The following is a 16169-nucleotide window of genomic DNA, read 5'->3' on the forward strand; positions in this document are numbered from 1 at the left end:
GCTTCCATGGATTGACAAGCTTTTATAGAAGATTTGTTCCTAACTTCTCTACATTAGCTTCACCTCTCAATGAGTTGGTGAAGAAGGATGTGGTCTTTTTGTGGCAAGAAAAACATAATTTAGCATTTCAAGAGCTTAAGCAAAAACTCACTCAAGCACCTGTTCTAGCTCTCCCTGATTTTAGTAAAACCTTTGAGCTAGAATGTGATGCTTCAGATCTTGGCATAGGAGCTGTGTTGTTACAAGGTGGCCATCCCATAGCCTATTTCAGTGAAAAACTTCATGGGGCTGCCTTGAACTACCCTACCTATGACAAAGAGTTGTATGCTTTAGTTCGAGCCCTTCAAACTTGGGAACATTATCTTGTGACCAAGGAATTTATTATTCATAGTGATCATGAATCACTTAAATATTTGAAGGGTCAACATAAATTAAATAAGAGACATGCAAAATGGGTTGAGTACCTTAAGCAATTTCCTTATGTCATCAAATATAAGAAAGGCTCTACAAATGTAGTAGCTGATGCTTTATCAAGAAGACATATGTTGTTGAACATCCTAGGTTCTCAAATACTAGGGTTTGATGGCATAAAGGAATTGTATGAGAAAGACCTTGATTTTGCTAACTTTTATTCTTTATGTATTCAAAAACCTTATCAAGGTTACTATATTTATGAGGAGTTTCTTTTTAAAGAAAATAAACTTTGTATTCCCCAAGGATCTATTAGGAAACTCTTGGTAAAGGAGAGCCATGAGGGTGGGCTCATGGGGCATTTTGGGATTGAGAAAACTCTTTCACTTTTGAAAGAGAAATTCTTTTGGCCTCATATGAAAAGAGATGTTCAACGATTTTGTAGTAGTTGCATAGCTTGTTTACAAGCTAAATCTACCACAAAACCTCATGGACTTTACACCCCCTTGCCAATATCCAATGCTCCTTGGGTAGACATTTCCATAGATTTTATCCTTGGTTTGCCTAGGACCCAAAGAGGAAAGGATTCCATCTTTGTGGTAGTGGACCGTTTTAGTAAAATAGCACACTTTATTCCATGCCACAAAGTGGATGATGCAAGCAGTGTGACTAAGTTATTCTTTCAAGAAATAGTGAGACTTCATGGGTTACCTAAAACTATAGTCTCCGATAGAGATGTTAAGTTCCTTAGCCATTTTTGGAAAACTTTATGGGCAAGGCTAAGAACTAAACTTCTATTTTCTACCACATGTCACCCCCAAACTGATGGGCAAACTGAGGTAGTTAATAGGTCTCTTGGGACTATGTTGAGGGCAATCATCAAAGGCAACAAAAAGTCATGGGATGACTATCTCCCTCATGTGGAGTTTGCCTATAATAGGGTGGTCCATAAAACCACCAACATGTCTCCTTTTGAGATTGTCTATGATTTCAATCCTCTAACTCCTTTGGATTTATTACCCCTTCCCGATGTTGCTTCTTTTATCCATAAAGAAGGTACATCTAGAGCTGAATTTGTCAAAAACTTGCACGAGAGAGTTAGGAATCATATTCAATCCCAAACAGAAAAATATGCAAAATACAATAACAAGGGTAGAAAGGAAGTTGTCTTCAATGAAGGTGATTGGGTTTGGCTACACCTTAGGAAGGATAGGTTTCCTTCCAAAAGAAAGTCAAAACTTAGTCCTAGAGGAGATGGACCCTTTCAAATCCTCCGAAAAATAAACAATAATGCCTATGTCTTAGATCTCCCCTCTGAATATGGGGTTAGTCCTAGTTTCAATGTCTCTGATTTATCTTTTTTTTTACAGGACTTGCTAACCAAGGGGAGGAAGCTTTGGATTTGAGGACAAATCTTCTTCAAGAGGGAGGCGATGATGGAGGAGGCCCATGGGCCAAGGGCCCAACTACTAGGGCTATGGCAAAGAGGATTCAAGAAGAGTGGGCCCATGCTCAACAAAAGCCCATCACACTTTTCAGTTGGGCTTTTGACTCAAGCCCAAGTAGAGTAAGAGTAGTGTAGGTTTAGGCCTTAGGGCTTGTATTGTATTTTGGGCCTTGTATTTCGGCCACTTAGACTAGGAATTTCATTTCATGGTCATTTGGATTTAGGGTTAATTTAGGTTAACATGTACATCTTCATTTGCATGTAATTAGTATGGCATTTGGAGTGTATTTCGGCCATGTGCACACATGCACATGGTGTGACCGAAATGCAACTCAAATGGATACTAAATCACATCCAAATGAGTGTACATGGAGGAGGTGACCGGTTAGCACCAAAAATTGAATTTTTGAATTCAAATTTTGGCGCCTAGAGTTAAGTAAACCATACCATGGTTTTACTTAACTCTAGGTTAACCCAACGTGCACCCTTGACCTAATTTTTCCCTATAAATCTCTCCTTGGCCGAGTTTGTAAACACTTTTGGAATAATTGAATGAGAATTCTTCATTTTGAACTCTCCTCTCCGAAAGTCTCCTTGAACCTCACTCTACCCTACTTGAGCTCCTCTCTTTGTAGAGTTAGGTTCCTTCATCATTTTCTATCCGAGATAGCTTGGTCAAGGCTTGGCTACACTTGTTCTTCTTGGAGCTTCTAGTCCTTGCATTCCTTCCAAGGATCCGAGAAGAGTTGAAGAGCTTTCCTTGAGGTTTCTTCAAGTAGGACCTCATCAAACTTGATGCCAAAAGTTATTGGATTAAGATGTGGTATCGAGTTCACTTATGTGGTTTGCTCACTAGCTATTGTTGGAGTTTTCCCCGGTGTTTTATACCCCCTCTAGGGCTACCAAAAGTAGTATCAAAGTCAATAATTTGACTAGATAACCAACTCGGATGAGTATTGGGCAATAGAATTGGTGATAGACCCAATTGTGAGATCCCTTGTGTTAAAAATCTTTTTGACAGTGTGAAAGACATGTTCCGTTGATGTGAACTAACAATACAAATATCTAGAGTTTATTAGTGGTGATGACTAAACTCTAAGAGCTACCATTGAATACTCATAGACAAGGTTGTCAATCTCGAGAGTTTACGTAATCTCGTGGAGGCTCCGTAAACTCGTAAGAGATTACTCAATAAAAAAAATATATATATATAATTAAAAATAACATAATAATTGAACATTCTAACTCCATATTAAAGAGTAAAATAGAAAATTACATTAATAATAAAATGCTAAAGTTCTTAACAAAAGTTCACACATGACAAAACACAAGGGAGGAGAACGGTGGTTCGCGCCCGGAGTGGTTCGCGCACAAAGAACAGTTGTGCGCGCACGGAGAAGAGTGGTTCGCGAAGGAGAATGGTGGCTTGTGCACGGAGAAGAGTCGTTCGCGGAGGAGAACGCACACGCAGCGGTTTGCCTTTGTCGTGGACTCGTGGAGAAGACAGCGAAGCCGCACGCGGAGGAGAAGCACGGAGAACAGTGGTCGTTCATGAGTGAAATGAGAGTTACGAGTGCCCTAACCCAAAACGAGCATTTTGTGTAATTGGAAAACAAAAAAAAAAGTGATCTCTTAAACTTGGGACTGATCTTGTGATATTACACGAGATTACCCGAGATCACCGAGATTACTCAAAAACGAGTTTACTCACGAGTTATACAGGTAAGCTGTCCTAATCTGTACGAGTTTACGAGTTATGACTAGAGATTGACAACCATGCTCATAGATGGAAAAACAATTTCCACTTGAAGAAGAGCATACCATGTAAAAGAGACTCACACTTGAAGGGGAGCATTGGAGTTAAGTGTGAATGAGAGTCCCACATCGGATACGATTGAATATGTTGATTAGTATATAAATAAGAGAAACCTATTGACATGATGCCTTATGGTGTGTTTGAATGAGGAATTTATATAGAGTAATTCATTTATTTGAAGAATTTCAAATTTCTTGAGGTGAAATACTTTGTTTGGATGATGAATTTACAAAGAATTTAAAATTCAAGTATTTGTGAAATTCCTTAAAATAGTAGAATTTCAAATTCTCCCAAAAATGGGAGAATTTGAAATTCCTCATTTCTTTTTCTTATTTCACCTATATATTTTATCTTATCTCTTCATTCTTTTAATTATTGGATATTCAAAAATATTTTTAAAATTATTAAATATTATCTTATATTAATTTTTAAAATTATTAAATATGATCTAATATTAATTTTTAAAATTATTAAATATTTAAAAATGGATTAATATTTATTTTTATAAAATTTAATTTAAAAATCTCAACATATAAATATATTTTTAAAATCAATTTTACTATGATGGAATCAAATTATCATATTCAACCTAACAATTTAAAATTTAAGAAATTTGAATTGACTCATCTAAACAAAATATTTTAAGAATGATAAAAATTGAAATCAAAGTAATTCAAATACTAAGAATTTAAAATTTCTTGAATTTATAAAATTCTTCATCCAAACACACTATTAAGGTTTTGGATTAAGATGTGATGTTGAGTTCATTTGTGTCATTTGCTCATTACTTATCAATGAAGTTTTTTCCGGTGTTTTATAAACCCCTTGTGGTGTTACCAACAAAAAGTTCTAACTAATGGTATAATGTAAAGCTTTTGATTGTAATTCTGATTTTGCTTACAAAAGCATGTTATGTTTTATCAACTCACTTAGTTACAGCATATGCGGGAGCTTTTTGCTTGTCCTAATAATAGATAACAAAAACTACACCAAGACAAAAATAATTATTGTAATCGGATATGTACATCAAGATCAAGACTGGATAACTAAAACGCAATAAGGATGACAAAAAACAATTATTTGCATGAACAGATTAAAAATGTATCTTAACCAAAGACTTGCACCTACATTATTCAAAGAAATTATGTGCTCATCTATATGCATTACTGTGCCAGTTTTGATTAATATATCTTAACTTCTCGAATATAATCTGACTTTTCAATCCATGAACAAGACAGTTAACTTTCCATGATTTGATACTGCAAAACCCTGACAAGAACCCACATTAACTCAAATCCATAGAATCAGACATTAGAACATAGTCTAGTTAGAGATGGATTCTGAAAGAGTAACTTCATTTTTATTAGACCAAAGGCATGTTTAAGTTAATCTTAGGGATAGCTAAATCATTGGCTGCAAAAGTTTAAGATATTTCTAAAGTAGAAGGATAACATCTATTATTTATCTGGCTGGGGGACAGGCAATCATTTCTGTCACCAAAGTTTTATTTTATTTTATTTTTTATCCATAGACATAATCCACACAGTGTTACTAAAGCTTGTTTGTGACAGTATTTTGGTGCCATGTAAATTAATCTCAAGATTTTGGTAGATCTGCATTTGAAAAGCAAACAATAATTTCCGAACATGGAAAGGTAGACACAAAGCTTATCACCACAAGTTAGTTCTGCTAAGCATGTCTCAAATAGTAAAGCATAGTAACAAATCTTGATTTTACACTCATACGAAATATGCATAAAAAAACTGGAAACAGAGGAAAAACAAGATAATTCTAAATTTTTATATTGAAGTAATAGACATGGTCAATACTCAATACATACTATCTTGCACTGAAAACTGGTTCTGTGTCAGGTGATGGTTGTGTCCTTCGAGTGTATTTGAGAAGCAAACCTTCTGAAGAAAGACCTGGTACATTCAGATCTCTGAAACATTCCAAAAGGGGTTAATTCAAAAGTAGAAAAATATGATACATTTTAAGGTAAGAAGAATTATGAGATGTCCACCTGATATAGGGCTGCAGATCTTTCCATTCCCATTTTGGCCTCTCTCTGAAAAGAATGGAGAAACGCTCAGCTGGAGTGGAAGGCAACGAAGCGACACTGAAGGCGCGAACCCATGTCTCAACTCCAATTCTCTCTGTTAATACCTCTCCTTCCACAAGATCAAAAGTGGGCTGCATTCCCTCTGGAATCTTCTGCCTCCATTCATCCATGAAACTCTCTAATTTCTTCTTGCCCCCTTTCAGGATTTCTCTTGCAAAATGTACGCATACTCGCTTCTCATCCAACTTCCAGACACCACTATGCCTGCACTCATTTACTTGCTTGCCAAATACATGCAAACAATGCCTTGCAAGCACCCCAGGAAATCCATCTGATTCCAGTGTGTTCACAACTTCATCTTCATTTAAAGCATCAAGTGACCAGTCATTCAACACTGAATTTTTCAACAGCATTCCCAGAATCATGTCCATGTAATTCCCGTCTACTACTCTCCAATACCCATTAATCTCCAGCGCTGAAAGAGCCTGCAGTCCAGACCTTAATTCCTCATCACTAGCTTGAATATTTTCTATTAGATCATTCCAAGTATATAACCCTATTCTAGATTCCCGATTCTCTTCTAAATTTCCCACGTCATACTCCTCAAAATTATAAGGCTTTTCTGACAGAAGTGATTTAAGTTTATCAAGTCTAGGGGCTGCTTCAATAAGCTCCATACTACCAGATACAATTTTGATTATCGGTGCAATGACTTTCTCTTCATCATTATTAGTATCATTCTTTTGTGGATTTTCATGAAACTCTGAATGATTCGCTGGTGGTACAAGCAGAACAGAATTAGAAGTTCCAACAAACTTCATCGCATATGTTTTGGATTGAGTACAAAGAACTGCATCTTCATCAGGCTGTCCTCTCAGAACCACCCTGGAATAGAATAGAAATCATGTTACAGTTTAAACTAAAAATTGGGGAAGCTGAGGACAGGGACAGAGTTACAAGCAACTCTTTGTCGGTCAATGCATACCTTTCATGCAGAACATCAGGGAGAAGCTTCTCATCAAGCTCTAGAAGGAGAAGGTCATCATGAGGTCCAAAAAGTGGGTGATATGCAACAGAAATTGATGATCCAGGAGATATCTGTTTAAGTGCTTCTGCCCCTCTTGAACCTGGATGCGGTGATTCCATTCCCCCCTCTCACTAGGTACGAAGCAACCGTTAAAAAAAAAAACTTCATGATTTCTTCACATACGATACTATGCCATAATTTAGGGAAAGAAAAACCACAAGTTCACATCTACATGTGTTTAGATAAACTTCTCTAAAAGTACTTATAGGAGAAGAGAACAAGAAAGAAAATCAAGATAAGTTTTTTCATTAGCTAAAACTAACTTATGCATAAGTTAAAAATAAAATTTTGGAAAAACTAATAAGTTAGCTCACGTATAAGCTAAATTTAGCTTACAAAAAAACTTATTTCATTTTCCTTCCTATTTTTGTCTCCTAAAAGTGCTTCTAGAAAAAACTTTACCCAAACAGGCCTATAATACAAATGCTTGGTTCCTCCATTACTAGATGCTTCTAGCAATTTGTTACCAAACATTGCATACAAAAGTTTATTCTTTCAATGTCTCTATAAATACTATCATTGATTTTATTATTTAAACCATTTATCTTGGCTTTAGCAATTGAAGTTTATCAGAAGAAAACCACCAGAAGCTTTAATGAGAAAAATGAAACAAATGTGATTAAAAGTGGTAAAGAAAGACAGAAGAAACATTTATCAAAACCCTTCTCTTTCTCCACTTCATCAACAAACTCCTTTTCTTTTTCTGTGCTAAAACCTGAATCTCCCAACTCCCAAAACCAAACGAATTACATTACTGGGCTATTCCTTCAATTACCCTAATCCGTGCCAGTTTATTAGTAAAATTTCACAATTACTCGGTGGCATAGCATAACAACAATGAAGCAACATGCAGTAAGTGACATTAATATTTTTAATTTATCCACTTAGCTGTGTATCCAGAACTCGAATTGAACAAAGATGTGTGTTGTTGGAGGAAACAGGAACAAACCTGAGATGAAGGCAAATCAGCTTAAGGGAAGTATTAATGGTAAATATGGAACGCGATTCGTTCTTTGGTTTCTTCCTCGCCTTGGTCGCGCCGCGTCAAATTCGAATGTGACCTACGCTAAAGGTGGAGTGGAGAACAGGATTACTCTTCGCGCCCAAAAATGGACTCTAATTTTAAGAATGTTTAATTATAAATGTGACAATAAAGAGAAAGAAATGAAGACAAGAGAAAAAAAATATATTATAGAGAAATAAAGTACAAATAAAAATAGACGAAAGAGATGAAAAGAAGAGAAATGAAAAGAAGTATAGAAAAATAAATTAGAAATAAATATTGTTTGATAAGAGAGAAAAAATAAAGTGGGAGTCCATTATTTTATAGATTATTTTTTTAAAAAATAAATATATATTATTTTCAAAATAAATAAACATATTTTTATATAAATAATTTTATTTAAATATAATAAATATTTTTATTATATTTTATTTATTATAGTTATGTTATTTTTAATTTTAAAAACAAATATTTTATAATAAAAACATAAATAGTTTTAAAGTTATTTTATATATTATATTTGTAATATTCTAAATTTGTAATACAACATTATTAATATTATATATATATATATAAATATATATATATTCTTAAAATAATACTTCTTTTAAATTTTAATTACCTTATTTAAAAATAAATAAAATTGGTTGTATTATTATTATTTATTAGATAGTTATAATGCACAATTTTATTATTATTAATTTTAAGACTCTTAAATTTAGATAATATATAGATAAATACTAATGATTTATTTATAAATTAAATATATATATATATATATATATATATATATATATATCACGTAAAGATATAGCTTATAATTTGATTCTTTATATGATTTCTCATCTTTTTATATATAGGTAATTTTATTCTTGGCATCAATACATTATCCATCAAGAAAGACACGTAAGTAGGTAACATGTTTGATTAACAAAGAAATATCAGAGAACGTATTGGTCTGATCATTGATTCACTTTATTATATAAATCTAACAAAACATGCATCTATGAGCATTCACGTGGCAAGAGAGATAACGAAAAGAGGGAGGGGGTATGTATAAAACGTGTACTGTGAGTGATGTGAGTGAGTGATGTAAGTATTAGGTGAGTAAAGTACAATTACATGTGGAAACGGGAATAATATTATTCCAGGTACTGTGTAAGTTCCGAACGTGGCCAATTTATGTAAGTTTTACAATAAATGGAGCGCAGGGATAAGATTTCCTATATTCTCACTTATCTTTAAGTAACTACAGGTTTATAAGAGTAGTAAAAGTTGGCAAATTACAATCAAATTCTCATTGTATGCTAACGAAGTAATCATTGCATTTTACACTATAGATAGCCTTCACTCAGTAAAATTTTGAGACATAAGAAACGAGTAAAGAGAACAGAGAAGTAAGAAAAGGAAGGAGAAAGAAATAGAGAAAGAGAGCAGAAAGAGAAAACACTTTTACACCACTACTGTTTTTCTATAAACCTACATTTCAAGGTAAGGGGGAGGAGAACTTTGTTTCTTTAAATTTTATTTACTACTATGTTATTTATTTATGTTATTTTCTTGATTCATTTATCTAGTGAGGTGTCCCTAACCTCATTTATTTGCTTAACCTTTGATTATTTTTGTCTATAATAATTATTAAGGTGTTCATATTTTATATTGTTTCATTATTTTATAATGATTTTCATTTTTTATTTATATTATTGATACTATTAATATATTCTTTTTACGTAAATATATTTATTGTAAATATATTTATAATTAACTATGATATAGTTTTGTTAAAGTCTCTTTGACTCATATTGTTGTTATTTCTTCACATATTTATGAAGATAAATATTGTTCTATGGCCATAGAAGATAAAGTTTGAATTATTTATAGCTGGAGGTTTGACCTTGGGGATTTAAATGAGTAATCATTCATGGTAAAATATTCTGTTGACATTTGGTTGGTACTACAATAATGCTCATTTATCCTGACTAGTCACTATTAAAATGATTCAAATTTTATTATTTAATTTTTTATGTTATTACATATAATCTTGTTCTTTATTTAACTAAAAATATTTATTTAATAAGTGTTCTCACTCCTTATTTCTTGTTTTGGAAAAATTTAATAATTAAACAAATATAGATGGATGTGCCAGCGATCCCTGCTCCTTTTCCTTCAATTATTTCTGTTGTATTTTCTGGGACTACGTGGAGTGTGGATGCGGTAGCAAATGCAGTCACCTTCAATGGAGTAGCAGTGTCTAGCTTTACTTTCTCCCCAAATCAAGAAATCCCTACCGTGATCGATGGTCCCATAATAGTCACCTTCTTTTTACCACCTGCGAACCATGTGAACCCCATCGTGAACCTGTTCCAACCACCTATGTAATTATTATGGAAGTAGAAAAATAAATACTATGATGTGTAAATAGGCTTGCAATAATCTGTATTATATAGGTAAGAAAAGCAACTAGACGCGTTTTGTAAAATATTGTAATGATAAGTACTTATGATATGATATAATGTTCTTTTAGCTATATATATATATATATATATATATATATGTATTTATATATATATATTATTGAGGTTAATATTAATACTATTAGGCGTTACATTTTAATGGTATCAAAGCAACGTTCCATGTGTAACTTGGGGAATGTGCTAACCATGTTTCTAGTATAATAACTAATCTATAAATTTCAGATGGCAGGAAGGAGAAATACAGAACTGACTGAGGTTGTGCAGGCTATTAGAGACATGGTTGCCGCCTTGTTAAGGAATCAACAACCGAAAAGAGTGGGGGAGTCACAGGGACTAATAGAATTTAGAAACAATAAACCTTCCCAATTCGATGGAGGATATAATCCTGAAAAAGCTGAATTATGGATTAAAGAAATAGAAAAAATATTTCGAGCTATGAACTGTCCCGATAACCAAAAAGTAAATTATACAGTATTTATGTTAGTAGGAGAAGCAGAATATTGGTGGGATAGTACCAGGAGATTATTAGAAGGAGGGGGAATAATCATTACATGGGAAGTATTTAGAGCCAAATTTTTTGAAAAATATTTTCCTAATGATGTTAGAAGGGCTAAAGAAATAGAATATATGCAGTTAAAACAAGGAAACATGACGGTGGGAGAATATGCTTCTAAGTTTGAGGAATTGGGAAAATACTCTACTTTCTTTTATCACCCTGATGAGAGAATGAAGTGTATTAAATTTGAAGATGGACTTAGGCCAGAATTAAGAAAGGCAGTAGGAATATTAGAAATCTCTGATTTTCCCACATTAATACACAAGTGTCGATTTTTGGAAGGTTTTGATCATAATAAGGATAATAGACCAAAATCCTTTGGCCCTCAGTTTAATAAGAAAAAGAATAATGAAGGAAAACCTTATGATCGACCACAATGGAAACCCCAATCTTCTCAATTTGCAGGAAATTTTAGTAGACCCATGAATAATCAAGCTAAGTGTCTTAAGTGTGGACAGGGTCATTATACTAAAGACTGTCATCTCAAAGGACCTGTTTGTTTCAAGTGTGGAAAGCCTGGTCATGTGTTTTTTGAGTGTGGACAACCAAAGGTACACGCAAATACCTCTGGACCCAAGCCGAGACCTCCTACAACTGGAAGAATTTATACCATGACCGGAACTGAAGCTGCTCAAAACAACGATCTAATACAAGGTAAATGTTTCATTAAAGGCAAAACTTTAAATGTACTGTATGATTCAGGCGCAACTCATTCTTTTATCTCCAATGATTGTGTTCAACACCTCCAATTACCAATTTCTTCTTTAGAAACTAATCTAATTGTTTCAACCCCTACAAAAAAATCTGTAATTGCCAATAAAGTTTGTTCAGACTGTCCTATTTTTATTGGTGATAAAAAATTCCTTGTAAATTTGATTTGCTTACCTTTATCACAATTAGATGTGATTTTAGGTATGGACTGGTTATCTTCCAACCATGTTCTTCTCAACTGTGCAGAAAAGTCTATCATATTTTCTGATTCTAAGGACCTATCGATTTCATTATCCAAACCAATAAACAAAATTTCTTGGGGTAAAATTCAAGGATGTTTAATCTTATCTTCTATGGAAGCTAAAGAGGAAGTCAACTTGAAAAACATAGCTGTTGTTCAAAATTTTCCTGAAGTTTTTCCTAATGATATTCCTGGTTTACCACCTGATAGAGAGATTGAATTTTCGATTGATTTAGTACCTGGAACTGGACCAATTTCAATGGCACCTTATAGGATGTCACCTTCTGAATTAGCGGAGTTGAAGAAACAATTAGAAGAGTTACTTGAAAAACAATTCATACGCCCTAGTGTATCACCTTGGGGGGCTCCTGTTTTGTTAGTTAAAAAGAAAGATGGAAGCTTTAGGCTGTGTGTGGATTATCGGCAATTAAATAAGTTTACCATAAAGAATAAATACCCTCTTCCTAGGATAGATGATTTGATGGATCAATTGAGAGGAGCCACTGTGTTTTCTAAGATAGATCTAAGACCAGGATACCATCAAATCAAAGTGAAAGCAGAAGACATACAGAAAACTGCATTTAGAACAAGGTATGGTCATTATGAATATCAAGTGATGCCTTTTGGAGTAACCAATGCACCTGCAGTGTTCATGGATTATATGAATAGGATTTTTCGTCCATATTTAGACCATTTTGTGGTGGTCTTTATAGATGATATCCTCATATATTCTCAAACTCAGGAAGAACATGAAGAACACCTACAAACTGTTCTCCAAATTCTATAAGATAAACAATTGTATGCCAAACTTTCTAAGTGTGAATTTTGGTTAGAAGAGGTTAAGTTTTTAGGACATGTGATCTCCAAAGACGGAGTGTCTGTGGATCCATCTAAAGTTGAAGCAGTTCTATTATGGGAACCTCCAAAGACAGTAACAGAGATCCGTAGTTTTTTGGGTTTGGCAGGATATTATAGGAGATTCATTGAGGGGTTTTCTAAAATAGCTATGCCTTTAACTAAACTCACCAAGAAAGGGCAACCCTTTGAGTGGACAGAGAAATGTGAGAATAGTTTTCAAGAGCTTAAGAAAAGATTAACTACTGCACCAGTTTTAGCCTTACCCAATCCTAATGGACAATTTGTCATTGATCGAGGCCGTACCCGGTCAAATAAAAAACAATTAATGTAGTACTAGGAAGTGACTCCTAGGTCGTCTCCCAAGGACCAATTGTCTCAGTCAAAGGTTCAAACACACAGTGGGGGGGGTTGGTTCAGATTATCGAGTTAAATAAAACGAGCAGAAGTATGGATTACTTGCAGTAATTAAAATAGGTCAGACCCCTGAACATAATGCACCTCTGATTTCCTTGGTTCACAACAAATAATTTGTCCAAACATAATCCTGTTCAGTCCATGATTAATCAACTAAGCGAAGACTAACATGAGACCTCACTACACGAATTAAGCAAACGTGAACCTTGCAAGACCTCCTTCCCCAGGATTAAGCAACCTGAGATACTGAACGTGAACAACCCAGAGTCATTAAGCATGGCTCAGATGTTGAACGCCTCAGAACAGAGATCCCACAAGGGAGGATCAAGCGGAGCAGAAATGCAACGCACAGAGAACCTCTTTCAGAGGATTGCATTCTGTCCAAGGGCCCAAACCCTGGGATTTAGCCCTCCATTAAAATAGCAACAGAAACGAAAATAGAAGAAAACATGAAAGTGGCAACAGCAATGCAAGCAAAACGTAACAGAGAAGAGGAAGAAGAAAACGAAAATGGAAGCAGGAACAGAATACAAAACGTGAATAATAATAGCAAAACGTGAATAATAATAGCAAAACGTGAATGTTCAGATACAAGAGGAAGATCAACCAGAAAACAACCAGAAAACGTGAAGAACAAAGAGCCACCAGCAGAAAACGAAAAAAACAAAGTTCCAAGAGAGACAACAACGTGGTCACATCAAGTCTGCATGTGGGTAGCTGCTCCTTTCCCTAGAAAAACCCTAATAGAGTGTAAAAATGGGCCCCCACTGGTCTGACCCGAAAATACAATAAAAATAAACGAAAAAGAAAATAAAATGCTGATATGGCATAAGTGGTGCAATGGTGACATGGCATGTGATGTGGCAGATCTTCTTGAAGTCCAAAAATTTATTCCAAGCCCAAATAATTATTAAATTGCCCTGAAAATAAAAATTGGGATAATAAGATCCAGAAAATTCAATTTAGTTAAAATATGAATTACTGGTCCAATTAAAGCCCAAATAGAAAACAGTGCAGAATATAAACAATTAAGCACAAATCAGAGATTAAGATAAGCACAGAAAGGTAAGAAAATAAGGGAAAATAATGACTCATCAGTCATATTTTGTGATGCCTCAAAAATGGGATTAGGGTGTGTTCTTATGCAAGATAGAAGGGTAGTAGCATATGCTTCTAGACAATTGAGAGCTCATGAAAAGAATTACCCAACTCATGATCTAGAACTAGCTGCCATTGTTTTTGCACTCAAGATATGGAGACATTATGTGTATGGTGGGAAGTTTGATGTTTTTAGTGATCATAAGAGTTTAAAATATTTATTTGATCAAAAGGAACTGAATATGAGACAAAGAAGGTGGATGGAATTTTTGAAAGATTATGATTTTGAATTACATTACCATCCAGGGAAAGCCAATGTTGTGGCTGATGCACTGAGTAGAAAATCTTTACATATCTCTTCATTAATGATTCATGAGATGAATTTGATAGAAAAATTTAGGGATATGAATTTATCAACTACAGTAAGTCAGAATAGAATACAATTGCGTGCGGTTCAAATTACTAGTGACTTACATGGACAAATTGCAAAGGCTCAGGTAGTTGATAAATTTATTCAAAAGAAAAAGAGATCGTTGGGTAAAAAGGATGGTGAGAAGTTTAATATAGATCAAAGAGAAATTTTGAGATTTAATGATAGGATATGTGTGCCTAATGATTCTGAAATTAAGAAAATAATTTTAGATGAGGCACATAAGAGCAAGTTGAGTATACACCCTGGGGCAACAAAAATGTATCAGGATCTCAAGAGAATATTTTGGTGGCCTAATATGAAAAAGGAAATAGCACAATATGTGGCTACATGCTTGATTTGTCAAAAGGCCAAAATAGAACACCAAAAGCCAGCAGGAATGTTACAACCCTTAGATATACCTGAATGGAAATGGGACAGTATAGCAATGGATTTTGTAGTTGGTTTTCCACGAACAATTCATAAGTTTGATTCCATATGGGTTATCGTGGATAGACTAACAAAATCTGCTCATTTCTTACCCATTAACATTAGGTATTCACTAGAGAAATTGACTGAATTGTACATAAGGGAAATTGTACGATTGCATGGTGTACCATCTAGTATCATATCTGACAGAGATCCTAGGTTTACTTCAAAATTTTGGGGAAGTTTACATCAAGCGTTAGGAACTAAGCTTCGCCTTAACTCTGCATATCATCCTCAAACAGACGGACAATCAGAAAGGACCATTCAATCCTTAGAAGATTTATTGAGAGCTTGTGTGCGAGAGGATTCTGGTAGTTGGGATCAATATCTGCCTCTGATTGAATTCACTTATAATAATAGTTTTCATTCTAGCATAGGTATGGCACCCTATGAAGCCCTATATGGGAGAAGGTGTAGAACTCCTTTGTGTTGGTTTGAGACAGCAGAAAATTTAATCTTAGGCCCTGAGTTGGTGCAACAAACCACGGAAAAGATCAAAATGATTCAGGAAAAATTGAGAACGACTCAAAGCAGGCAGAAAAGTTATGCTGATAAAAGAAGACGATCTCTTGAATTTCGGGAAGGTGATCATGTATTTTTGAAAGTTACACCAACAACTGGTATTGGTAGGGTAATGAAATCAAAGAAACTCACACCTCGATTTATTGGTCCTTATCAAATCCTCAGAAAAATAGGTCCTGTTGCTTACCAAATTTCTCTACCTCCTTTTCTTTCTAATCTTCACAATGTTTTTCATGTGTCTCAATTAAGAAAATATATTTCTGATCCATCTCATGTAATAATGCCTGATACAGTACAGTTAAAGGATAACCTTAAATTTGAAACAATGCCTATACAGATCATAGACAGGAGGATCAAGCAGTTGAGAGACAAACAGATTTCACTGGTAAAGGTCATCTGGAATGATGTTACTGGAGATACTACGTGGGAATTGGAAGAGAAAATCAGGGAAAACTATCCTTATTTATTTCTAAGCAATAAAAATTTCGAGGACGAAATTTCTGTAAGGGGGGAAGAATTGTAATATTCTAAATTTGTAATACAACATTATTAATATTATATATATATATAT

General features: G+C 34.2%; 1 protein-coding gene across 1 annotated transcript; it reads right to left on the reverse strand.

The window, feature by feature from the left end:
- Positions 1-5292: 5292 nt before the first annotated feature.
- Positions 5293-7942, reverse strand: LOC109810320 (zinc ion binding protein). Its single transcript, XM_020373753.3, has 4 exons — positions 7773-7942; positions 6722-6894; positions 5698-6621; positions 5293-5616 (listed from the first exon to the last, which is right to left on the reverse strand). The coding sequence occupies exons 2-4, from the start codon at positions 6880-6882 to the stop codon at positions 5514-5516; spliced, it is 1188 nt and encodes a 395-aa protein (XP_020229342.1). The 5' UTR covers positions 6883-6894; positions 7773-7942; the 3' UTR covers positions 5293-5513.
- Between the last annotated feature and the right edge of the window lie 8227 nt (positions 7943-16169).

The sequence above is a fragment of the Cajanus cajan genome, chromosome 10, assembly GCF_000230855.2.
Source record: "Cajanus cajan strain Asha chromosome 10, NIPB_CcT2T_4, whole genome shotgun sequence".
Taxonomy (NCBI): domain Eukaryota; kingdom Viridiplantae; phylum Streptophyta; class Magnoliopsida; order Fabales; family Fabaceae; genus Cajanus; species Cajanus cajan.

What these genes read in the sequence shown, in the direction of transcription:
- LOC109810320 (XM_020373753.3), bottom strand. Translation starts at nt 6,882, where the DNA reads ATGGAATCACCGCATCCAGGTTCAAGAGGGGCAGAAGCACTTAAACAG. An exon ending in CCTGATGTTCTGCATGAAAG is followed by an intron (nt 6,622 to 6,721) that starts GTATGCATTGAC and finishes ATTCTATTCCAG; the next exon opens with GGTGGTTCTGAGAGGACAGC. An exon ending in GATCTGCAGCCCTATATCAG is followed by an intron (nt 5,617 to 5,697) that starts GTGGACATCTCA and finishes GGAATGTTTCAG; the next exon opens with AGATCTGAATGTACCAGGTC.